The sequence below is a fragment of the Dermacentor albipictus genome, chromosome 1, assembly GCF_038994185.2.
Source record: "Dermacentor albipictus isolate Rhodes 1998 colony chromosome 1, USDA_Dalb.pri_finalv2, whole genome shotgun sequence".
NCBI classification, from domain to species: Eukaryota; Metazoa; Arthropoda; class Arachnida; order Ixodida; family Ixodidae; genus Dermacentor; species Dermacentor albipictus.
This window is the reverse complement of record NC_091821.1, coordinates 124,731,381-124,756,976: the sequence shown is the minus strand read 5'-3', so window position 1 is coordinate 124,756,976 and position 25,596 is coordinate 124,731,381. Positions and strand designations below refer to the sequence as shown.

At 46.8% G+C, this 25,596-nt stretch overlaps 1 protein-coding gene across 2 annotated transcripts in view; it reads right to left on the bottom strand.

Moving 5' to 3' along the window:
- LOC135904832 (ornithine decarboxylase-like) overlaps positions 1-20,429 on the bottom strand; it is a 59,320-nt gene extending 38,891 nt beyond the window's left edge. For both annotated transcript variants that reach the window (XM_065435824.1, XM_070533276.1), the window contains exons 1-2: positions 20,209-20,429; positions 10,866-10,951 (exon numbers count right to left, since the gene is read on the bottom strand). In XM_065435824.1, the coding sequence (XP_065291896.1) occupies positions 10,866-10,943 (78 nt within the window). In that variant the 5' untranslated portion in view covers positions 10,944-10,951; positions 20,209-20,429. The remainder of the gene's footprint in view (positions 1-10,865; positions 10,952-20,208) is intronic.
- Positions 20,430-25,596: the final 5,167 nt, after the last annotated feature.

The following is a 25,596-nucleotide window of genomic DNA, read 5'->3' as shown; positions in this document are numbered from 1 at the left end:
AGGAGGCGTATGAGCGTACCATGCAACCGTATATACAGCTGTATATCCAACGTCACTTGCGTGCCGATTCGTCTGCGTCTCCGCCTGCCAGCGGCGGCTTCTCCGTGAAGCATCGCGGAGCGCGCACCACACTACAGAGACTGGAAGCGCCGAGCAACAATAGAATATGTATTTCCTAAAAAGCCCGGTAAAAGCAAACGTACAAACAAAAAGTCTCCAGAAAATAAATTAGAAAAAAAAGCTTTTACTGACTTCCCCTTGGCAACTTAGCACATACAGCTGTCGGCGTCTGCGTAGAAAAGAAGACGCTCTCGGAGATAACATGTAGACTGACAATTGAAACTACAAAGTAAGAAACGCCTAATGAAAAGAACAACGGTACCGGACAAACGCATATGCCCTGACGTGAACGGGAGACCAGGCTAAAGGGGACACACATGGTGATGGCACCACTGTGCACTCTTTCGCGTGCCGGGCTCCTAGAAAACTGCGGAGCACTGTCGAACTCGAACGTCGGTATGGAGCGAAACCATCCTCTGTCTAGCAGAAAGCACGGCTAGCATGGCCCAGACGCGGCTTTGCAGTAGAGGCGCTCGGAGAGAGACGGCACACTCCAAAGTCGGAGCTATCCTTCTCGGTCACTTGTCGCGACGGTTACGTTTCCGCCACTGTATTTACGCTATGGTTATAGTAGTTGTAGCCTAGTAGACTGTATCGCAACAATCTTGGTTGTTACGACTCTCCTGTAGATAGATATAACACAACAGACACCAGCAGTTATCCTGCTGATATCGTCAGTGGTGAGCGGTGCCAGTCACGCCAATCGCGGTGAGTAATATTTAGTTCTCGTATGAAGTAGCACCCTGGCAATGCGGCGAGTAACTTCTATCATAGCCTCCTTTGATGTTATGCTAGTATTTACATTCCGCTTTCATCCAACCGCTATATTCTTACAAATCACACGCAGCTGCGCAGCGTGTGATTTCGTTCGTGGACGTCGTTCGCTGCTACACGCAGCTGCGCAGCGTGTAGCAGCGGACGACGTCCTCGACGTAGCCGGATACTTTTGGTCGGCGGACAGGAAGGCAAAACATGATTTCGAAGGCTTGCTCGAAAGCGGTGGCTTCAGCGCCCGGTCAGATTCATTCCTACGCTATACGCCCGGCCTCAAGTCCGGCCGCCGGCACACAGCGCACCGGCTCGCACGTACCCGCTGTGCAGTGGCGCACGGACGCCGAGAATAGCAGATTGCTTGCCATTTCTGTATGAAATTAGGCGAGAAAACGTAGAAGCGATCTCAACACAATGCATTTTGTAAACGTCAGCGGTTTTTGAAGCGCCATCCGCTACGGCTTCGAAATGAAAGGCTTAGATCGCCGTCGCCACCGTGTTCATAATTCAAAATCGCTAGTCAAAAGCAGTCAATATATAACGCGGTTTTATATTAACAGATCTGTGTGGATTTGGCGTGCCTACCAGGTGATTATACCCAAACAAATATTCTGTCCAAATTTATTGCTGAATTACGTATAACTGAGAGTCACTCACTGGCCCTACAATGCAGGTCGACACATCATGGCTATATAAGAAGGTTCCAAGGCATACGGATGTAAGCAGTCGTAGCTTGTGTTTGTATGTGCTGTGCGGTTTTGTGTTGTGGTTGCTCTGTTATGTACAGTATGTGGGGAAGTGCGGCTGTGTTGTGCATATAATGTGCGTGAGGTGTGTGTTGCTTTCTGGTGACCAGGTCATGACCTTGCCAAAAAATAAAATCTGTAGTTCTTTTCGTCAGCTTCTAGCGCTATCTGTCGGGCCGCGCAGTAACTACGCTGCTTAGAAATTTGAAGCCTCCAGGTGGCGCTAAGCGCGTTGTTTACAAAGTGTAAAGAAACAACCCACCGCCCCGTTCCAAAGGGGACGCTCATAACATCCATCAACAAAAAACGGAGACGTACAAAAGCAAAGTTCGCAATAGGGGATCAGAAAATTTGGTTGTGGGAGTTCATAGGGGTTTTTCCCCCCCTTTTTTTTGAACGTAGGTATAGGACATTAGGCCGTATAATAGCAAGAGCTTGGTGTTGCAACCCACCGCCCCCTTCCAAAGGGGACGCTCATAACATCCATCCATCCACATAAGCGTGCTCGCGCACGATGCCATTCCTTTTCGCGCTTCTTCAGTGGTTAGAGCGATGCTCCGCCCGTGTTATTAACATGATCAGCCGGCCGTGAACGGCGGGGATCAGTGGCAGACGAGCGGAAGGCATCGCTACAATATCGTGTCGTACTTGCACCTGATTCGTTGTATGTGCCAGAGAAAGCTTAGCGAGATTTTTTTTTCAAATATCAGTAACGTACACTATACTTATGACGCGTACGTTCTTTTTCCGCTGCGAACTAGCACAGTTGGTAGGCCTAGTCGCATCCATCGCTTCGTTTCCCTTGCCCGGAGTCGGCCATGTTGGTTTTGGAAGGGAGAAGCCGTTCCTCCTATGAATGAAGGAGGAAAGTTCCTCCATTTCAAGACGAACATAGGGGACATCGCCGTTTCTCCCTTAATGGAGCAAGGGTCACTCATTTTTTTCTTAGAGTGTACCGCTCCACTAATAGAAAAAGTAAACCTGAGCTCTCATGTCCTCTTCTTAAACAACCGATCTGCTTATTTTGCGAGAGTGGCGCGCCAACCACGTACTTATTTATACTAATGACTCGGCAACTCTCCAGTGTTCGTACGGAGCCCAAAGAGAACCACCACCGCCATTTTTAAGACATTCCACACAACGACATCGACGGCTGCGGAACTTGCAGCGTTTCGTCTCGTCAACCATGAACAACCGTTGGAGGTGGTAGATATTCAGCGACTCGACGGCAGCGTTGCAATCTTTGCTACCAGCCGTGCGACGCGGAGCACATGAACGACCGTTGTTATAAGTTAGAGAACTTATCCGTGCCTTGGCCGAGAAAGGGATCCACGACGCATTTCGGAGGTTTCCAAGTCACAGTGAGGTCAGACGTAACGAGCACGCCGATAACGTCGCTTGCTCAGCCTTTCAAGACAGCAAAAATGAATATATAACGTTATCAAGGTCAGATGCAACTAGAAAACTTCGAATGCTTGCACGAAGCATCGCGTTCTCAATGTGAGCATCCTAATTTTTCAGGACAACCTGCCGCACCACCTGGAATCTTCGCTCCGCTTTCTCTTGTCAAGTGCACTCTGCCGACGCGAGGCCACCCTGCTTTGTCAGTTATGCCTAGGAGTGGCTTTTACGAAGCCTTTTGCTTTTTGCTTTGTGATAGCCGACAACGCTACATGTGATGACTGTGGTCGCGAGGAGATCCCTTAACACGTTCTATGTGACTGTCCTCGCTAAAGTGTACAGAGAAGATTGTTCACAACTGCGCTAGCTCGCTTTAATGGCAGACCATTATCAGAGCAAACCCCGCTGGAATGCCGACCTCGTAAGCCGTCGCAGCTGAGGGAGACGAAGGCTCCACTGCAGTTTTCAACAACAGACCTGCACAAGCGGCTGTAGCCTGACTTGGTTTTCGTTGTGCTGCGCGTGGTTCTGTGCTGTGATAGTGTGCGAAGATCGTGACTGGCTGCGATCGTGTGTCTGCGCTTCCTGTCTCTACCTAATTTCTTCTTATATTTCCACATGTACTTCCCCCGTTTCTCAATGTATAGAGTAAAAAACCGGACTGATTATCTGTTTGGTCAACTTCCCTGCCTTTCTCTTTTCGTCGTTCTCTCTTAGTTCACTTTCGTATGCGTTTGGCATGTGTAAAGTGCAATTTTATTAGTATCATTTCATTTTTGAGAATGATGCCTTCAAATATGGGATATATGCTTCAAAAAGGTAACTTCCGTCACTTCAGTTCCATCTTTTCCACTTGGCTAAAGTTCACAGAACTTATGACAGGAACAGATCAGTTACGGTGGGTCACGGTGCACTAAGTGTTTCAGAGCACCACTGCTGCCACAAGGGCTGCCGGAATTTCTGGCGAGATAAATACTAGTAATCGTTGAAAAAAGATACGAGACGACAAATTAGGCTGCTGTTGACGACGATTCCCGCACTCCTCTTGAATTGTCGTGTTGACGGAGGTCACAGAGCTTGTTTTAGAAACCTTCCTGGTGTGTCTAAGTATTTAAATACACTTATACACTAAGCTATATATTCTAAACGGAAAGTTTGTTTCATTTTCGCATATTTATTGTATTCCCTTTCGCGTGCACTAATCTTCCAACCATTTCGTACTATAGTTTCCACCGTACATTCATTCACGTTTCGCCAATATATTGTCCGTAAAGCACCAGGCGTCAGGCTGACTACTTCCACACTTATCGCTGGACGGATACTGTAACATTCTAAGAGTATGCTCACTGCTATCTGCACCATTTCCACACGCTATGCACCGAGTCATCTTCATCTAAAAACCTTCTCCTACATCTTCGCGTTATGAGGGACATCGACAGTCAGCGTGTCCAGCGGCCGCGAGCTGGAAACAGGCGTGGTTTCAATGGGAAAGCGTCATTTGTTGAGAATAACTAATCGCAAAGACCTTCACGTAAAACGATACGTACATTATCTATTATATACGGGAAGTCCTACATTCCACGTGAGTGGAATTGTCTATTTTCGCGGCAAAATAGCAGTTCCAGATTGAGTGCTGAACTTTAAAATACGGGAGCCTATGACTGAGGGTCTAAATTTAGAGGCATTTTCGCACACAGAAAACAACAACATTTGAGCAGAAACTGCGGTGTCGATTACAACATTACAGGTAGTCTTGTGCGAATATGAATTTGTTTTCGTTCGAAGGAAAGTCGAAGCGAATAGTAGTTAATGTAGAATAATTTGGAAGTGAATAGTTCGAATAGTTGTGGGATTTGCATACAGCCTTCCGAAATGGGGGAGGGGGGGTTGTTCGATATAGAAAGCCAGATAAGTCTTCTGTGATGTTTACAACGAAACCACTGGTCACACTGCTGTATTTTCGTTAACGGTGCCTTTTGTTGTAAGTTGATCATGCTGGCTGAAACGGCGCTGTCTATGCCAGTCAAAAACATCTGCTCGGTGTTTAAAGTCACTGACCCCACATCTGCATAGACCATAAAGTAGCGTTGTTTTTATCGCGGGCGTTTACGCGCATATGTGCTCTTATATTACCAGTGATATAGTACTTACGCAGCACCGCAGCTGCTGCTGTCCCAGATCCACTAGGGCAACCAATTTGAAGCATAGACGAAACCTGGACATGTATTTGACGTCAGCACTTCGTCATTGTCACATGTCACTTACGTACAAAGGACGAAGCAAGCAGAGAAACATCCGGTCCGTTGTCCTCCGAGCCCTTCGCTGATTACGCGTACCTCCTGATCATCGTATGTGTGCTTAGGGGTCGTAAAGAAATTGGCAGAATTTTCCGCTTCCCTAGCGCTATACACATGGAAATTATCGCTAGACCACCAGCTCATCAACAGTCGTAAAACCACGAAACGTTACAAACTAGCAGTGAGGAAAACTCGCGCTCATGTGGTCGCATTGATCAAGAATCTGTACTTTCATAAAGGCAGCTTCACATCAGGCACATTTCTTTCATCATTGTGGTTCTTACTGACATGCCTGTATGAAAAAATTCGGCGGCGACCACTGAAGAAGTGCAGCTTGCGCGGTGAGCGCAACAAGGCGGTTTCGGCCTTTTACAACTGTTATAAGAAATTTCCTGCAGCATTTCCAGCGTCACCATAGCAAGCTGTATAATATGTCGTTGCCGGAGGCCGTGGTAGTTCTCTAAAAATTAATCATCATCATGCCGTGCGGACAATAAAATATTTGTAAAAGATGGGGCACAGGAAGCACAGCAATAAGTTTAGAAATTAAGAATTTTCTCTCCCATAAAATACCTCTAGAACCTAACACTGGACAAGACATGCATCTTTATTTCCGTAATATTTATTATAGTAAACAAATTCCATTACTGGAAGAGCATGGAGATAATGTATGAGAAGTTAATGAAATAACTTCAAACGCCGCAGTTTAGGATAAGGCGTCAGTACAGAAAATAGGCAAGGGATTCCAATGTATACAAACAACCCAATGAAGAAACGAGACAACATTTTAGTCTCAGTTATCAAGGATTATGTAGAACTGGCAGGACTCTTGACATTGAGTCATGGATGAACACTTAACCATATATTCGGAAACTATATACAGCCCGTGTTGCATCTAATGAAATTATGACTGAGGAGCGACCATTGCTAGTACGACGGCCCCTTGATGACAAATACTATCAGGTAGTACTGTTGGACATACCTATGTGGTTAAAACATGGCTGATAATGAAGAAACTCAAGCAGAAGCTTAGGACCGCATAGCAAGCGATGGAACGAAAAATGACAGGCGTGACGTTAGGAGACAGTGAGCCGGCGGTATCGATTATAAAAAGCGAACGGACGAAGCTCGTATTGTAGTTAGGATTACGAGGAAAAAGTGGAGTTGGGAAAGCCATGTGATGCGTTGAGCAAATAATTGGCGGTCTAGTTAATGAGGAACTTTACACCCACACACACGCGCGCACACACACACACATGCATGCACGCACGACACGATTTCTACGGTGCACCAGGACCTGTGTTCACAAAAATCTTTTACTGTATGATTGTTCCTAAGAGTGGAGCAATTACGAACGAAGAACTGTGTGACCGTACAAAAATTATCGTATGTTTCGTACTTTGTAAGTGTCTTTTTGTATGCCGCTGCGATGTTGGAGCTTTGGCAACTGTTTTCATGTGCTTTACACATAGCCGTTCACACCGGAATACCGGTTGTAAACTGGGGAGCATCAATCCTGGAATGAGTCACAGCAGTAATTTTGCGTGCGGTGTCATCCTGACGAATGACTTCCAGGCATCGGAAGCAGCTGGTCGAGCTGCAGAATGTTACGGTTAGGTCCTATCATAAAGAACGATGCCAGGCGAATAGATACGCAGTAACAATGCAACAATATTTTGTGTAAAAGAGAAATATTTATATTTTAGTACTGACGCACCACTCGTCAGTGCTGCCAACTAAAAACGAGAGAGCCCGCAAGTTGAACCTTTAGAAACCGATGAAGGATGCAATAAAAAGTTATCAAAGCCGCTAAAAATAATTGGAAATTCAAATCGCGGTCTGAAATATAGTCGGCAAGAAACAACGCTTATCTTGCGTCCCAGCATTTAAATTTCATTGCGCAAGCATGACATACAATGGCAAAAATGGCACTGTAAAGAAATATAACGTTTTATTTATACTGAAAGGAATAAAAGAAAGACAAGATAGCTATTAATCACCGTTAATGATGTTCTTTGATTCATTCGTCTTGTGCCACATGGAGCGACCGGAAACAAGTCGTTGTTTGAGTGTGGCTGCAGCTATACTTTCCTGAATTTAATCGGTGCCAGGCCCGGGACATTCCTCAAGCTAAATCACCGTAGAGTGCGCCCTTTAAAACAGTGGCGACGGAAAGTGCGTCTAATCCAAGTTCTCAATGAGCTCTTGCCGAGTTTAAGTGAAATTTCCATGCGTGGAACTCTTGAGTGCGTTATTGTCCCGTTTTGTTCTTCTGCTTTCTGGAGCTGTGGAAACTAATCCAGATCCAACTACAGAAGAACTACTTTAGCTCATTCAAGAAAAACAAACCCAGTTAGAAGCTAGATTTACTGACATGGAAGAGAAACTTGAAACGTTTACCGAACACTGCAAAAACGTTATCAAGCCTTGAAAGTACTGTCTATGACCTGCAGCGCACTGTGCAATATCAACAACAAAAAATAAAAAAAAGACAAGGAAGATCGAAACAGACGAAACAATATTATCGTGTTTGGTGTTAAGGAGGGCCCCAATGAAACCAGGAAGGATTTGGAAGACACGGTTCTAAAACAAATATATTCACATGAGCTTCGCGTTACCGTTACATCGCTAGAATGAATTCACAGATTGGGCCAAAAAGAGTGTGATCGAGTGAGGCCAGTTATCATGCGGCTGCACGAGTTTCACGAAAAAAAATAGCCATACTTAAGAACTGCAAGAAGTTAAAGGGCAAAGACGTAAGCATATCAGACGATCAGACGACTTCTCACAAGATATGTTGCAGAAAAGGAAACAGTTGTGGCGTTCGGCAAAAACTGATAAGCCAGAAGGTGCCAAAGTTAAACTTCTTCATGATAAACTGATAATCAATGACGAAGTGTACACTTGGGACCTGCACACAAACGCTCGCGTAAAGCTCTCCAACAGTGAGCAGCAGATTCCCCGAGAGACTGAGTGACATAAGCAATCACAAGAACTAAGGCTAATAAATATGAATGCTCGGATCATTATTATTAAAACAGAAGAACTTGAATATTTATCAATTATTCATGACCCTCATATCATCGGTATAACAGAAACTCGGTTACACTCCGACATTCAAAACAGTGAAAATTTTCCCATTGCATATGTCGTTCTTCGGAGAGACCGGATAGCGAGAGGTGGTGGTGTAGCATTACTCATAAAGAAATCTCTGAAATATGAATAACCACCTCTGATTGATGATCATGAAAGTACATGGTACAAGCTATCTCTTCAAGAGACAACACTAACACTTGGCGTACTGTATAGGCCGCCATCAAGTCCGATCGAGTTTATGCCGAAAATTGGCGGATATCTTACGACCGTCGTGAATACCAGAAGCCGAGTAGTCATTTTGGGCGATTTTAATCTGCCAGGCGTAGACTGGGAGGCAAGAATCCCAGGGCCGTTAGATAGGCGTCATGCTGATAGTTTGTCAGAAACGATGGCTACACATGTCCTTATTGAGATTGTTCGGGAGCCAACGAGAATAGAAGAAAACTGCTCAACAGTTCTGGATTTGTTACTTATATGCGATGGCACGTTGGATTATGAAGTCGCAATAGAAGAAGGAATTTCAGATCACAAGGCCGTCGTTGCCACTCCTAAATCGAGAAAGAAATATTTAACTAAAAACAAAACGGTGAAAGTTTATGACTTTAACCACGCTGGTGACACGTCTATTCTAGACTACTTGGAACTCTCTCTCTCTCTCTCGATAAAATGCCTTTAGCTAGAGACATAAATAAAATGTGAAATTACTTTACAGTCATCGTGAAAGAATGTTTGTCCCGATTTGTTCCACAGAAAGAAAAGAGATTAGGGAAACGTAATCTTTGGGTCAACCGAAATATAATCCATCTAAAACGACACCTACGACACGCACGGCAAAGGTTCCCTAGGAATACAACCCTGCTAGCCACTCTTAGTACTCAAGTCCTAAAAGAGTTAAAAAATGCAAGAATAATTATTTTTCCACAGCACTGACTGAATACTTACAGAATTCTCCGGAAAATTTTTGGAGGTATTTGGTTATAATTATACTGTAAGCAGTATCTCAGTAAATTGAAATATCTGTAACAAGCCACTAGTGATAGCCCAAGAATTGAATCGTTTCTTTGCCTCTGTATTTACACCGAAACTTGATAGAGCATCGGTAGAAACCCATGCCAGATGCACTGTGATAGCAATGTATTTGTATCAAAAGAAGGCGTTATCTCCCTGCTCTTAAACTTAGGTAGCAAGAAGTCCGCAGGACCAGACAGGATTCCAAACGAATTTTGAAAGAGATACTGCGAATGAATTTAATTGTTTTTGGTTAAAATCTTTTCGCTTTCGTTGGATGAATGTGCTGTGCCGAGTGAATTTCAGTTGGCAAGAGTAGTACCCATACATAAATCTGGAGACAGATCAAGTGCTGAAAATTATCGTCCTATATCGATCACATCCTGTGTATGCAAAATGCTATAGCATATTATCTGTTGTACAGCAGTTTTTCATGTCGTTCTGCAATTTTCTCATTGACACTTTTCATTGAATTATAATATTTCAGAAGTTGATTAATTAAGCAAGGCTAATTATCTAAGCAGGCGGAATGAAAAAAATATAATTTGAGTATCTTCAAGCGATGGCAAGCAACATTATCTTGGTTCTGTCCAGCTACGTGGCATTCGCATGTTTTAAGACTGGCTAAAGTTAGCTGGGACACCATTAATATAGGTATTATTATTATTATTATTATTATTATTATTATTATTATTATTATTATTATTATTATTATTATTGAAGGACAAGGACAACGAATACATATTTTGACTGTGGAGCGATTCATTATTATTCTCTTATGAAGTAGCGACATGTGCAAGTACCACGGCATGGCAGACGGGAATTCCACAATATTTACAACTTCACTGTGAGCTACATAATTGTGAAAAGTAGATAAAACTCGGCGTAATGTCACAGTCGTCTTAGCGGCTAATTGTCGTATAATTTTTTTCGGGATAGTTTTCACAAAACAAGGGTTACAGCCGTTTTTTGTAACCATACTCCCTCTTTAGACGGCCATGTCTTGACAGAAGACGGGAATTCTGTAACGTTTACAAATTCACTTTCAACAAACTAATTGTGATAAGTAAAAGAAACTTGGCATAATGATAGAGTCGTCTTAGCGGCCAATTTCAGTATAATTTTTTCCAAGACACTTACATTAGATTGAGAGCCACAGAGCATTCGCGAGAAACTGGAGACGAAAATTTTTTTCGACTCGCCACGACGCGTAGACTATATACAGCTCCGCTGTAAAACGTGTAATCTAATTGCTTAAAACACCGGGCTGTTGTGCTAGGGGGCAGAGTTTCGATCCCACAATCGGACACGTTCATTTATTTTTTATTGAAGAGGTCAGAAACGATGCCACAAACTACCTGGGATGAACCATAACATACTTAGCAATAATACTCCGAAAAATGATGACACATTTGTTTGCTTTTACCTGTTGTTGGATGACGTTCCTAGCCACGTTGATGACGCTGTCGTCAACGCAGATGTTGGTGTATGACGTGTTAGACATCTCTTGTCCTGTATGGAGTATAGACCATCACTCATATGAGCAGCGTTATGCACAAAACACACAACGCTTAGCACCATCGCTTAAGAAAGTATAGGATAAAATACATGAACTTTTAGTACAGCTTAACAGCCTTAACAGCCTTAACAGGTACGCTAGCCTGTAGACTTACTGATGCGTGGCCACTGCTGGCAACTATCGACTCCCCTGAATTAAGCTTATTCCTATCTCGACTATCTTAATGAATAATATTTCGAGCGGATGGCTTGGTAAGCAATCAAAGACTCATTCTATAAAGTCATCACTCCACTATAGACCATCTCAAACAATGTTGTCGGGTGTTCTCGTTTGGGGGTTTAATCAAGCGGGAGCATAAGCATAATCAAGCGTAATCATAGCATAAGCATAAGCATAAGCATAATCAAGCATAAGCATAATCAAGCATAATTTATGTCTCCGTGCATTTCAACGGAGCCAGTGAGTTTTTAAGCAGTTCGGGTCGTTTTCTATGTGTCAAAATAAATCGAACATCGATCCTCGCCGCATGAATTGGAGCAAAGCACCTTAGGTGCCTGTGTATAAAATGCTCAGTGGAAATCCGGAATCCCAAAGCACCGTTTCTTGAGACACAGTACTCTTTTGTTAGAGGCATGGATTCAAGATGTGCTATAGCAGAATAAGAAAGAACAGTGGGGCCACGGTTATGGAGGAGACTGCGTTAATGATACGACTGCGATTGATCTACGCATCAGGGGCGTAGCCAGGGGGCGGGAGACTTATGGGGCTTCAGCCCCCCCCCCCCCCCCCCCGAAATTTTTTCGTGCTGTCCATGCAATGCCAACCAAAACAAGCGCGGGCACCGGAAGTCCTTCTGAATTTTTTCTAGAATGTCTTTTCCACGCTCGAAAAGACATGTCAGCGCGCACATTGCCAACTCGGGCTCTATTTCGCTGCAACGCCCGTGCACCGGGAGTCACAACGCAAGGAGGCCCATACGAGCACAAAGTTTCAAGCGCGTTTTGATGGCGAGCGGGCTCGTCGTGGCATCTCGCGGAATCTACGGAATGCATGGATTTCAATTCCGAAACTTTATGGGTATAAATTCTCCAACTTTTGATGCGAAAGTCGAATTGAAATTTCCAAAGTCATGCATTACATTTTCAATTCCGGAACTTGTTGTAAACATGTCACACCAAAGGTGCATTGACTTTTCAAAAGTCGTACATCGGACAGTACTAGACAAGCCAAATCAACACACTATCAGACAAGTTGACAAAGCACGCAGCGAGGTCCGATGAGACGAAGTGTTGTGGTGGTTCTTTAGTGCCTTCATGTCACAGAAAAGAATGTCAAATTTTCGTTTTCATTTGCGCCAGAACGTCCATGTCAAGACACTAAAGCCAGCAAAGGTAACTACGTTCTTATTTAGTTTTCTACTTTGACTTTTATTCGCAAGGACATATTGAGCCTCATCAATTTTCCTGTTCTCGCTACCCGTGGGCTGCAAGAGCCAGCCAGAGCGCATGCCTTTTTCTCGTGTTGCCCCGACCACCGCGCGGTGCACTTCGGTGCACGTTCGTTTTTCTCTGGCCGAGCCGATTTTCACCTGGCAGAGTTTTGGACGCTTTCTGGCTAGCATACAAAAAAAGAAACAATTGTCGCTCGCCGCCATCACTGTGGGGACTTGACAGATTGCAACGCGTTAGCTTGAGCGCGACCTCTCCGGAAAATCTTGTCTCGCCGGTGTAGGACACTGAGCAGTATGCGTATGCTTCTCTGGGGACCAAGCATCTCACGTTTTCTTGAATATTCCTTCGGTAGCCATAGTCGGTGCCCAAAGTAGGCATTCGAATGTGGCCAACATTCTGTCCTTTGCGTTTTCTCATATCGATGCCCCCTCCCCACGCACAAATAAAAAAAGACATTGTTACGGTGCAGCGAATGGTCGCATGGTGAAAATTCGATTTTGTTACTTCTTTTGCAGAAAGTAATGGGCGACGGGACGTTTCAGTTGCCGGATACTCTTATATTATTGCGATGGCAACTGTACGGACGCTGCTGGCGCATTCCTGCCGTCGCCGTCATGTTCCGTATGAAGTCCAAGGGCGATAACAGCGTCACCGCGCGCTGCATGCTGTATGTGCGAGTGAAAGCATAAGGGTGGGGGGCATGGGTGAACCAACGATAGTGGCTCAGTCTTGTGTGCGCAACGGAGAAAAGCGGGGAGGAAGCGCGCCGCCTTGCATTGCGCGCGATACATCGGGGGGAGGGAGGGGAGGGGCATGCCTTATAGGATTCTGTAATTTGTCAATCTATGATTGCGCAACATGTTTATCTGCCTTGTTTAATGTGTTATACATACTGACTTTTCCTTACATACGTAGATTTATTGGAGACTTTTAAAAATCTTACTGCGAAGTTTTGTGTATACGTGCAGTGAACTTTGTTTCCAATGACACTTCTTTGCCCTTTATCAAGCTGTATCTTCCCATTTGTATAATCCATTGCTTCTTCACATTTATTATGCACGAGGACGAGTCAAATGAAAGTGAGCCAACCCACACCGCGCAATAATGGTTCTGTTGATTATCTGCGAGGCATGCGCGAATCACACAGGCATCTTTCATTTACAAAAGTAACACGCAGGTGTGAGGATAAATGTTCATTAATGCTCTCATACACTGGATTCAACATGGCTGCGTGACATAATGGACGCTCCAAAAGTTTAACAGCGTGGTGTCGTGAGTTTTTTGGCAGCTGATGTTTCTCACGAAGAAAGTAGTTGCCGTATGGCTGCCGTGTACGTTGAGCATTGCATTTCATTGGCCACTGTGAAGCGTTGGTAGAAACAGTTCAAAGAAGGATGTTAAAGTTGCAAAGATCATCTAAGACCGGGCTAAAGCCACCCTGCAATCACCGCCAACGCGACTGCAAACGTTGATGAGCTGATTAGACAAGAACAGAGCATAAGCATCGATATACTGGCAGAGCCTGTGAACATCAGTCACGGTTCGCTTCACGGCATAATTCATGAACATCTTGGTTATCGGCTCTTGTGCGCGCAATGGATGCCAAAGATTTTGAACGACCGCCAGAAGACGGAGAAGTTCGGTGCTGCCTTAAATTATCTGATCCGGTATCACAACGAGGGTGGAGACTTCTTGCCTGCAATTGTGACCGAGGATAAATCATGGTGCCACTACTACGAGCCTGAAACACTGCGGCAAAGCTTACAGTGGAAACATTCGAATTCATCGCCGGAAAAGAAAGCTAAGGCTGTCATTTCCGCTGGAAAGGTGTTGTTGACTTTCTTTCAATCGTCAGGGGCCATTACTGATCAAATTTGCTAAACCTGGAGAGACTATCAATCGTTTCCGATATTGTGAAACGCCGGATCAGCTGCGTCTCGCACTCAAGAACAAACTGCGTGGAGAATGGGGTCATCTTGCTCCACGACAGTGTCCGTACCCATGTCGCTGATGTAGTTAACACAAAACTGTCAAAGTTCAAGTGGGAAACGCTGCAACATCCGCCATACAGCCCAGACCTGTCGCCTTGCGACTTCCTCATTTTGGGGCAATTGAAAAGCAGCTCAAGGTAACCAGATTCGTGTCGGACGATGACGTGAACGAGTCAGTTACGCACTTTTTGAAGCAGCAACCGAAGGAGTTTTATGAGACGGGAACCACGCGACTCGTTAGTCAGTGGGACAAGCATGTAAATGCTCATGGAGACTGCTTTTAAATGAAGTACCCCGTTCGTTATATATTCGCATTGACTCACTTTCATTTAACTCGCCCTCTGGCGGCCATTTTTCCAAGAAATTATGCCTTCCAACCACAACAAAAATCGACTGTCGCGGACATCGTCAGTTCCTTTCCACATAAGTATGGGGCTCGGAGCAGGAGCTATGACGCTTGAAAGTAACCGGTGGCTTGACGAACCAACCGATTGAGCTACCTTTCCGGGCAACATTGAAGGGTCACGAGTTCAAATCACATGTTATGTTCCTTTTTTTTTCTTTTTTTTCTTTTATTTTAATGTCTTTTCCTTCATTTTATTACTGTACGGAAACCCTCCTAAAAAAATAATATATCCTCAATTATGTGTGGCCACACATGTGCAGGTCATAAATACCAGGTTCTCTAGCCGAGTCCCATCCAGGCGGTATAACCGAGCTCAGATTCGTCCACTTTGACTGATCAAATAGGGCACCACTGTAGGTTAAATGAGGCGTACAACTCCTGCGGGACCCACCGTGGTTGCTCAGTGGTTATGGTATTAGACTGCTGAGCACGAGGTCGCGGGAACGGACCCCGGCCACGGCGGCCGCATTTCGATGGGGGCGAATGCGAAAACACCCGTGTACTTAGAATTAGGTGCACGTTAAAGAACCCCAGGTGGTCGAAATTTTCGGAGTCCTCCACTACGGCGTGCATAATCAGAAAGTGGTTTTGTCACGTAAAACCCCATAATTTAATTTTTAATATAACTCCTGCGGGGACGGTAGAGTATCCGTCTCCAGTGCAAGAGAACCGTGATTCAAATCCCGGTGCCGCGCAATTCTCCACCGGAAAATACAAAAAAAAAGAACCGTGTGTTGAGAAAATTGCACAAACAGGCCTGGAGTGCGGCCTGATCCCCGTGACCAGAACCGGTAACGCACTCTCTCACCAGAGCAGGATTGGCCACCCTGGTGCAGTACTTGGCCACAACCTCCCATATGAATACAACAATCAAACCCCGGCCCTCAGTCCCCAGCAGCCGCGAAGCAACTGACCACGGCGGCGGTCAGATCTGTGACGCTGCAGAGGGTGCTAAGAATACCTGGCTCCGGACAGGCCGCCATTGGAATCTGAACCTGGCAACGTTTAACGTTAGAACGCTATCTAGTGAGGCGAGTCTAGCAGTGTTATTGGAGGAATTGGAGGGTAGTAAATGGGATATAATAGGGCTCAGTGAGGTTAGGAGGACAAAAGAAGCATATGCAGTGCTAAAAAGCGGGCATGTACTATGTTACCGGGGCTTAGCAGAGAGACGAGAACTAGGAGTCGGATTCCTGATTAATAAGGAAATAGCTGGTAACATACAGGAATTCTATAGCATTAACGAGAGGGTGGCAGGTCTTGTTGTGAAACTTAATAAGAGGTACAAATTGAAGGTGGTACAAGTCTATGCCCCTACATGCAGTCATGATGACCAGGAAGTCGAAAGCTTTTATGAAGATGTAGAATCGGCGATGGGTAAAGTCAAAACAAAATACACTATACTGATGGGCGACTTCAATGCCAGGGTAGGCAAGAAGCAGGCTGGAGACAAGTCAGTGGGGGAATATGGCATAGGCTCTAGGAATAGCAGAGGAGAATTATTAGTAGAGTTTGCAGAACAGAATAATATGCGGATAATGACTACCTTTTTCCGCAAGCGGGTTAGCCGAAAGTGGACGTGGAGGAGCCCGAATGGTGAGACTAGAAATGAAATCGACTTCATACTCTGCGCGAACCCTGGCATCATGCAAGATGTAGACGTGCTCGGCAAGGTACGCTGCAGGGACCATAGGATGGTAAGAACTCGAATTAGCCTAGACTTGAGGAGGGAACGGAAGAAACTGGTGCACAAGAAGCCAATCAATGAGTTAGCGGTAAGAGGGAAACTAGAGGAATTCCGGATCAAGCTACAGAACAGGTATTCGGCTTTAACTCAGGAAGAGGACCTTAGTGTTGAAGCAATGAACGACAATCTCATGGGCATCATTAAGGAGTGCGCAATAGAAGTCGGTGGTAGCGCCGTTAGACAGGAAACGAGTAAGCTATCGCAAGAGACGAAAGATCTGATCAAGAAACGCCAATGTATGAAAGCCTCTAACCCTACAGCTAGAATAGAACTGGCAGAACTTTCTAAGTTAATCAACAAGCGTAAGACAGCGGACATCAGGAACTATAATATGGATAGAATTGAACAGGGTCTCAGGAACGGAGGAAGCCTAAAAACAGTGAAGAAGAAACTAGGAATAGGCAAGAATCAGATGTGTGCGTTAAGAGACAAAGCTGGCAATATCGTTACTAATATGGATGAGATAGTTCAAGTGGCTGAGGAGTTCTATATAGATTTATACAGTACCAGTGGCACCCATTACAATAGTGGAAGAGAGAATAGCCTAGAGGAATTCGAAATCCCACAGGTAACGCCAGAGGAAGTAAAGAAAGCCTTAGGAGCTATGCAAAGGGGGAAGGCAGCTGGGGAGGATCAGGTAACAGCAGATTTGTTGAAGGATGGTGGTCAGATTGTTCTAGAGAAACTGGCCACCCTGTATACGCAATGCCTGATAACCTCGAGCGTACCGGAATCTTGGAAGAACGCTAACATAATCCTAATCCATAAGAAAGGGGACGCCAAAGACTTGAAAAATTATAGACCGATCAGCTTACTGTCCGTTGCTTACAAAGTATTTACTAAGGTAATCGCAAATAGAATCAGGAACACCTTAGACTTCTGTCAACCAAAGGACCAGGCAGGATTCTGTAAAGGTTACTCAACAATAGACCATATTCACACTATCAATCAAGTGATAGAGAAATGTGCAGAATATAACCAACCCTTATATATAGCTTTCATTGATTACGAGAAAGCGTTTGATTCAGTCGAAACCTCAGCAGTCATGGATGCATTACGGAATCAGGGTGTAGATGAGCCATATGTAAAAATACTGGTAGATATCTATAGCGGCTCCACAGCCACCGTAGTCCTCCACAAAGAAAGCAACAAAATCCCTATAAAGAAAGGCGTCAGGCAGGGAGATACGATATCCCCAATGCTATTCACAGCATGTTTACAGGAGGTATTCAGAGGCCTGGAGTGGGAAGAATTGGGCATAAAAGTTGATGGGGAATACCTCAGCAACTTGAGATTCGCTGATGATATTGCCTTGCTTAGTAACTCAGGAGACCAATTGCAATGCATGCTCACTGACCTGGAGAGGCAAAGCAGAAGGGTGGGTCTGAAAATTAATCTGCAGAAAACTAAAATATTGTTTAACAGTCTCGGAAGAGAACAGCAGTTTACGATAGGTAGCGAAGCACTGGAAGTGGTAAGGGAATACATCTACTTAGGGCAGGTAGTGACCACGGATACGGATCATGAGACTGAAATAGCCAGAAGAATAAGAATGGGTTGTGGTGCGTTTGGCAGGCATTCTGAAATCATGAACAGCAGGTTGCCATTATCCCTCAAGAGAAAAGTGTATAATAGCTGTGTCTTACCAGTGCTCACCTACGGGGCAGAAACCTGGAGGCTTACGAAAAGGGTTCTGCTGAAATTGAGGACTACGCAACGAGCTATGGAAAGAAGAATGATGGGTGTAACGTTAAGGGATAAGAAAAGAGCAGATTGGGTGAGGCAACAAACGCGGGTAAACGACATCTTAGTTGAAATCAAGAAAAATTACCGACGATTACGTTACTTCCTAATGCGAAATTTGAGCGCAGCAAATAAGCTGTTTCACCTTTTCGATAGATTGAGGCAAAGAAATCGAGCAACACATGTATGCGCTATCACAGAATTTTTTTTAAATTTTTCACACGTATTCCTTTAACAAAGACTCCACTAACAGTTCTTGACAGTCATGAAGGAAGCTTTGTGGTCGGAGAAATAGACTGATATATGTTCGACTTGGTACAGTGCTTGATTCTCAAAGACGAGATCTATACAAGTGCCTCGCGAGGTTGTCACAGCCGTGGGACGCGTTACGAGCGAGAGGAACGGGATGTTCTCCCGCATAAGTGTTAGGAAATTGCTGTTTGTCTTTATGTCAACATTAAAGTCCCCCACTACTAACATCGGTGTGGATCGATGGACGTTTAATGCGAGTTGCAGGAAGTGCACACCGGAGAATCTCCTGCAGCAGCAGCAGCAGACGGAGGACTTCCATAGGTCGTCTCGCTCATGGCTCAGAAAGAACTGGCAGATAATTTCGCAGTGGCGAACGGCAGCGGCAATTTCGGCTCGGGCGGTGCACATATACAGATCCGCCGCCACCGATCTGGCTCTCTGATTGCCACCGCACAGGGCGAACGGCAGCGGCAATTTCGGCTCGGGCGGTGCACATATATACAGATCCGCCGCCACCGATCTGGCTCTCTGATTGCCACCGCACAGGGGTTGCATTGGAGGAGGAGCGAAGAAAGGAATTAAGTTCGAGCCGGCGCTTTGACAACCGGAGACTCGCAGGAAGAGGGGGGAGGGGGGCGGCGTGTACACCCAGCGGCAAACGATGGGGGCAGAAGCGCGCGCAGGAAGCGGACAACACGATAAAGGGAGGAGGGAAGAGATAGCAGCGACTGACTGATGCCGCTGACGCCGATAGTGAGTCAACCCCAGCTGCGGAGTTTGTTTCAGGGACAACGCCGCCGATGCCGACACAAACAATATGATACCCTCGCTTCCGCAGCGCTAAGAACCAGGTCTAGCCGTGGGAAGGTGGTCACGTATTCGTCGACGTGCCGGGGCCTACGTGAAATAACCGGCGCGTCGGCAACTGAAGAGCACCCTATCCGCCACACAAGAACAGGGGGGGGGGGGACCCTTTCCTCCTCTTTCTGCATGGCGGCGACGGTGTTCTATGCAGTCACGTTATCTTGACTCTCTAGCGGCGTCAGCGGCATCCAGCGGTATCAGTCGGTCGCTGCTAGCGCTGGGGGGATGAAAGGGGGGCGGAGCTGGTTACGAGGCCGACGACAACGCCGACGACGACGCGAAACCCAGGAACGGACGCCAAAGAGCTGCGCTCTAAAAGAAATGGGCATGGGCCGGACATGTAATGAGGAGGGAAGATAACCGATGGTCACTAAGGGTTACGAACTGGATTCCAAGGGAAGGGAAGCGTAGCAGGGGGCGGCAGAAAGTTAGGTGGGCGGATGACATTAAGACGTTTGCAGGGACAACATGGCCACAATTAGTACATGACCGGGGTAGTTGGAGAAGTATGGGAGAGGCCTTTGCCCTGCAGTGGGCGTAACTAGGCTGATGATGATGATGATGATGATGATGATGATATATTCTGCAGAACTCCTGCTTTTTATATGTGCTCTCCGTTGCGACTATAATTTCGGTGCAATTATTCACAATACATGACCGGTAACAGCTGCTCCTGCAGAATACATTGGAACAAATGACAGCGTCATTGAGATTTTTCCCTGGCAGTTGCATATGTACAAAAATGAAAAAAATGTTCTTCCCTGCAAAAAAGTTTCATTAACATATTTGTCCTCACCTTTGTTGATTTTCGGCCGCCCCGTCGTTTCCCTTGTCTCACGGCGGGGACGCGTAATGAACCCGTAATAGCCCTCCGCCGTCGCCGCGCTGGTTTAGCACACGGCTTACGTATACGCGTCGCCAGGCCTGCACCGCCGCAACGAAGTCGCTAAGTGAAAGATAAGTATGTAAGACGTTACGGAACGGAGACGCGCGGTGGGATGACGCGAAACGTAGACGACGCCCGTGACCGCATACTCCCTCTTGTCTAACTGTCGCACGAGGGAAAGGGGTTCGATGTGAAGGAACAGCTCAGGGAAGCCGGCCCGCGGGGGATTCACGTCTCAGGCGAGCCTCACTCGGCACAACGCATGCGGCTTCGCTCATCGACTGTAGCGAGATACCAAGGCCACAGATATGTATATTCGCCTTGTGTCCTCCGCACGACAGCCTTGTAATGCTGCGATATATCCGAAGGACGTAAATGGCCGGCCGATTTCCAGGTGCCCGCTTAGAGGACACTTTGGGCACAGTCGAGCAGCTTTAATGCACGCACTGGTATTTCCGGAGAGGAGGGATAATTGATGGAGTCAGAGTGACACCAATCGCCCAATTGCCCGGCGCGTTCGTTCGTGCGATCGGTGGCATGAGGCGGATGTGCGAGTTAAGACGCGTTCTTTGCAGCATACGCAAGTAGAGCGCTCCAGCACTGCAATGAGCGCTGTGCATTTTAAGATGCCTTTTTGCGAGTCCGTCTTACGTTTGCTGTTGGCATAATGCGCGGAACATCAGGCATCTCGTGCCTTCTCGCGTATCGTAGCAAGCGAATGGGCTAAAAAAACAAAACTGGTTTTTCGCTCGTTTCCAACGAAACATGCGAAAAACGACCTATTGCCTATGGCTCTGCTGTAGCTCGATAGTGTGCATTTACGTGCGAGTCAGTTTGGGTCGTTCCTTCGTTGCTCTGGAGTGCAAAGAGTCTCACCTCAGCTATTAAGCTATTATCTGCAATGTTGAGACGATTAGAGCGTCGTATAGAGATGCCGTACCCGTATGCATAATCGTACTGGTAAATGCGATTCGCCCTTTGCAGTCGTTGACTAACACTGTTCGGAAACTTTTTTTTTTCTCCCGGCACTTCCGACTGCGTTTTTCGCTAGCCAACACGAAAGACGAAGCACTTCGGTAGTAAAATCTTCGCGTCATTATTACGTGCCTCGTTTATAGCAAGGCTTGTTTTTTTTATATAGAAAGAGACGTTCCTCCTGGGTTTGTTGTCGCTGCTGAACGCCGGCTTCGCGGCGACATTCCTTGATTATTGGCGAACGAAGAAGCTCTTTTTTTTTTCTTCGCCAAGCACGTGTCGGGCACGTCGCATTCCATCTGTTTCGCTCCGCAAAGAGAGGCAGACTCCGAAAGTGGACACGAAAAAAAAAAGTCTCGAAAGTGGTCGCATCTGCCGACAATGTCACAAGTCGGATCGGCTCGATGGCACAAAGTGGCTCTTTTCCTGCGTGCCCGGGATGAGTTAATTGGGTTGCAGGGTACGTCCTACATTTTCGCCTCTGCCGTCATGCACATGCAGTATGGTAAGAAATAGCGCAAAACGAGAAAAACGAGAGAGAAAAAAAGAAAGAGCTTGCGTGGTACCTCTCCACGAATGGACGCTGAGTAGCACCGTGTTCGTGACTGTGCGCAGGAGACAAGGGGAAAACTACAGCGACAGACGCGCGAACGACCTAGGGGAAAAAGAACAGAGAAAGAGAGATGGAGAGAGAAAGAAAATGCCGAGAACGTAAAAGAAATAGCAAAAAATGCGTTTGTAAGGAGTTCACAACGTGTGGTTACAACTTTTTCCTCAGAAGGGTTCGTGGGATGGCCTAACATTTGCAGTATGCGCTCTCACTCGGCAATTAATAAGGTTTGCCTGCCTGTTTTTTTTCTTCCTTTTTTTTGACGAGGGCGCTCGTGAACACCATCAAGTCGGCTTGAAAACACACTCGTGTCTTTTTCCTTCATTTTCTTTCGCCCTTGCCCTTTTTTTCAACATCTCTACGCTCCGTTGACGTGTCCTCTGCTGAGAGACAGTGCATGCGCTGCACTTTACCCCAACCCTTCCTTCCCAACAACAAGAATCTCCTTCTCTTTTGTACTTTGCAGGCAACGCTGGTGAAGCTGGCCGCGAGTAGTGCGGCCATAAAGGGTCTCACTTTCTGCGGAATGATAGCTTTGTACATTACAGCTGCGACGTGTGAACGCACGTAGCGTTATGCCAAACCACGCACCATTTGACACGTTCGCTAATCCAGTATGCGACGCACTATAATACTGGTCGCGACCGCAAGAGGCACCTGTGCTGTGGCCACTGGTCGCGAGATGCGTCTCTCTCTCTCTCTCTCCGCTCGTTTGGCGGCAACAAATATATAGGTACATATTTGCGAAGCCTTCCACGTAATATTTGCGTCATATTTTGGGACGTAAAACTGTGGCGTGATATTACGTCGATTTGCGCGCAGTGTATGTGTACCTACATCTTTCTTTCGTGTATGACGTGCTATTTATCGGACGTGAGTGTGAGGAGGAGAGAGAAACGTCACTCTACAGCCTTCGCAATATAGCGTCACCACTGTGCATGAAACAAAATATAGGTTACAACTTTTTTCCACACACGCGCTCTATTAAGGCTTGTCGCCTCGTTCACTTTTGCCATTCTGATTTCTCTTGTGTAGGACGGCAAACAAAGCGTTCGCGATCTTTGGTCCGCTTTCCGTCGGACAAAAAGTGACGGGGCGGAACGGAACGTAACACCGCCCGTCGGGAGACTCGAAACGTTTTTTTTCGAGCTCCTGCTCCGCGTTTTCATATCGTCGGTTGAAAAGGAGCGAAGTGCGTGATAGGCAAAACAGGGGGAGGAGGGGGAAGGGAAGAAAAAAAAAAGTAGAGCTAGATTTCATCCGTGCATTTTTTTCTTTCATTCTTTCTTTCTAAGCGGTGTCCGACACAGGCGAATCGGACAAGCCGCTCCGATTCGACTGCCGTTCCAATGCCGACTGCTCGCATGTTCTACTTTTTTTCCTATCGCCATTCAACGTCAAGGAAAATGATATCTCATTTTCCCGGCTGCACTGTTGTGCTATAGCTGCGCACGAAAATAGCCTCCTGGAGATTTTGAGCCGAGAGCGTGAACAAACAGCGGAAGGGCTGCTACTGCTGCAGCTGCCACATCCGTCACGGCCCGAACAGGTCGCGGCAAACCGGGAGGCTGCGAATGGCCGCCATATTCTGACAGTTTTCTCACCGCTCCTCAGGTGACGCGCGAAGCTTCCAAAGCATTCTCTGCTGCGTATTTCCCTTACGCCCGAAATCAGTGCTGTCTGTGTGCGTGGAAGAGCAGATTTAGTGGGGCCTCAAAGTTACGGCACCGACCATGAAACGTATGCATACGGCTGCACACTAACACGGACACAGTCGTGCGTTGTAATCCGCAGAGCCCTCCGAGCGCCCCCTATAATTCAGAGCGCTCGAAGATCAGAGGCTTTTAAGCGTCGCTCAGCTCGGATCCTTCTTTTCCACATCCGCGTACGCGGCTCGTTTCTGTCGTGTCACATGCCTCTGACCAGGATGAACAAAAAAAAATAATAAGACCAGCAGGCGGAGGTAGAAAGCAAGCGCGGTTTCGGATGTAAGGATGAGACGCACACAAAAAGGCTCGCGTATCGAACGGTGAAACATCCCGCGGGGCGCCGCGCGAGCGCACCTCATCCACTGCGGGACGCCTATAAATACCGTATACCACACAGACATGCCGCACCGCCGCCGAAGACGCCGCAACCGATATATTTCGGGAACGCACAGACACCTACTTCCTACATAGCGGGGCTTCAAGCAGCGCTCGCTCGTTCATGCGCGCGCCTTGCCCCGCCGTGCGAGCATGCCCGCGAGCCTCGTTCTGCGGGCCGCTTGACTCCATCCTTCGAGGCTTCTCTTATTTCTGATTTGCTGCGGTCGTGCTTTCTTTTTCTTTCTCTCGTCTTTTTTTTTTCGGAGGAACGACCCGTTCCCGGGCTTTCTGCAAGCTCGGCCGGGTCAGACACGCGAATGGCGGCGAGAGAACCGCACCGTCCTCCAAGGCGAGCCGTGAGGAACCCTCGGCAACGCAGCGGCCGAGCGTTTGCGCAGGGCATATGCTCGTATTGTTAGGAATGGCCGTACGGGGTGGCAACGTGCCAGCTTTCAGCTCGCTGCACGTGTTCCAAGCCGCCCCCCCCCCCCCCCCCCCCCCCCCTAGACGAGGCGCCTTCCGAGAACTGCGGATGACCGCCAGCCACGTGGCGCGCGGTCAGCTCTGGAATGTGGTACGCCGCCACGCCACCCGGGACGGAGTGCACAGTTCTACGAGGCCCTCGGTCGACGACACCGCGAGCTATGCTGTACCGAGAGTTCTACAAAGCCTTCTGACGTCGACTCCGGAGCCTTTGTGTGTGGGCTCGAACTTGTGTGCATTAGTGTGTGTGGGCCAAACGGCGGGGCGCTGGCAAGTTTACAATGATTGGACGAACATTCCCGACCACTCGTGCTCCGTCCACGCCGAACGATGACGTCAAGCGGAGGCTTATAAGCAGCGTTTGGCGGCTGCTAGAGCGTGCTCGTGTCGTGCTCGTCGTTGGGAGCTGAGTGCTCGTTATTATGCTCAAAATGTAGTAGTGAGCTGTGTGCTCGAATGCTGTTTGCAGAATGCTAATCTTGCGGGCTCCATATGGGAGTCGCGCTAGACTGCCGATGTATGTCTTGTCTTAAAATATGTTAATATGTAAATAAATCCTGTTCACCGAATTCATCTCTACGACCTTCGACTCCTTCAAATGGTGGCAGCGGCGAGGTAGTCCGACGAGTCTTACATCTGCTTGACAGCGGTAGGATCGTCCGACGAATCTAATAGTATAAACACGGCTAGGTGTGCGCGCTCGCGTGCGTGTGACGCTCGTGCGCTTCATACCACCGTGCTCCTTCGTATATAGCGCTGAGTTCCCGCGTCCCTGAATTCGCTATGATGTCGTGGCACCTATAAAGCGTGAACTGTGGTGGTGACCGCAGAACGGGACGGAGAGTTGTGCCGCGATTCTTTGCAGCCCGTTGATGCAAACGAGCATTGCTTACTTAGTGCTTCGACAATGAAAACGTAGTCATGCTCTATGTCAAGAGGAATTCTCCAACGCGCATGTGCTATCTATAGATTGAAAGGAACTGCAGACGGAACACCAAACTTTGTGCTGGGTTCACCCTTCGCCAAAGCCCTCTGTAATTGAAGGCCTATATCGTACAAAGAACGGAACTGTATACGCGTATTGCGTTCTGTATGCAATGCGCTTTGTATTATGTTCTTTTTATATTACGCATAGAACACGGG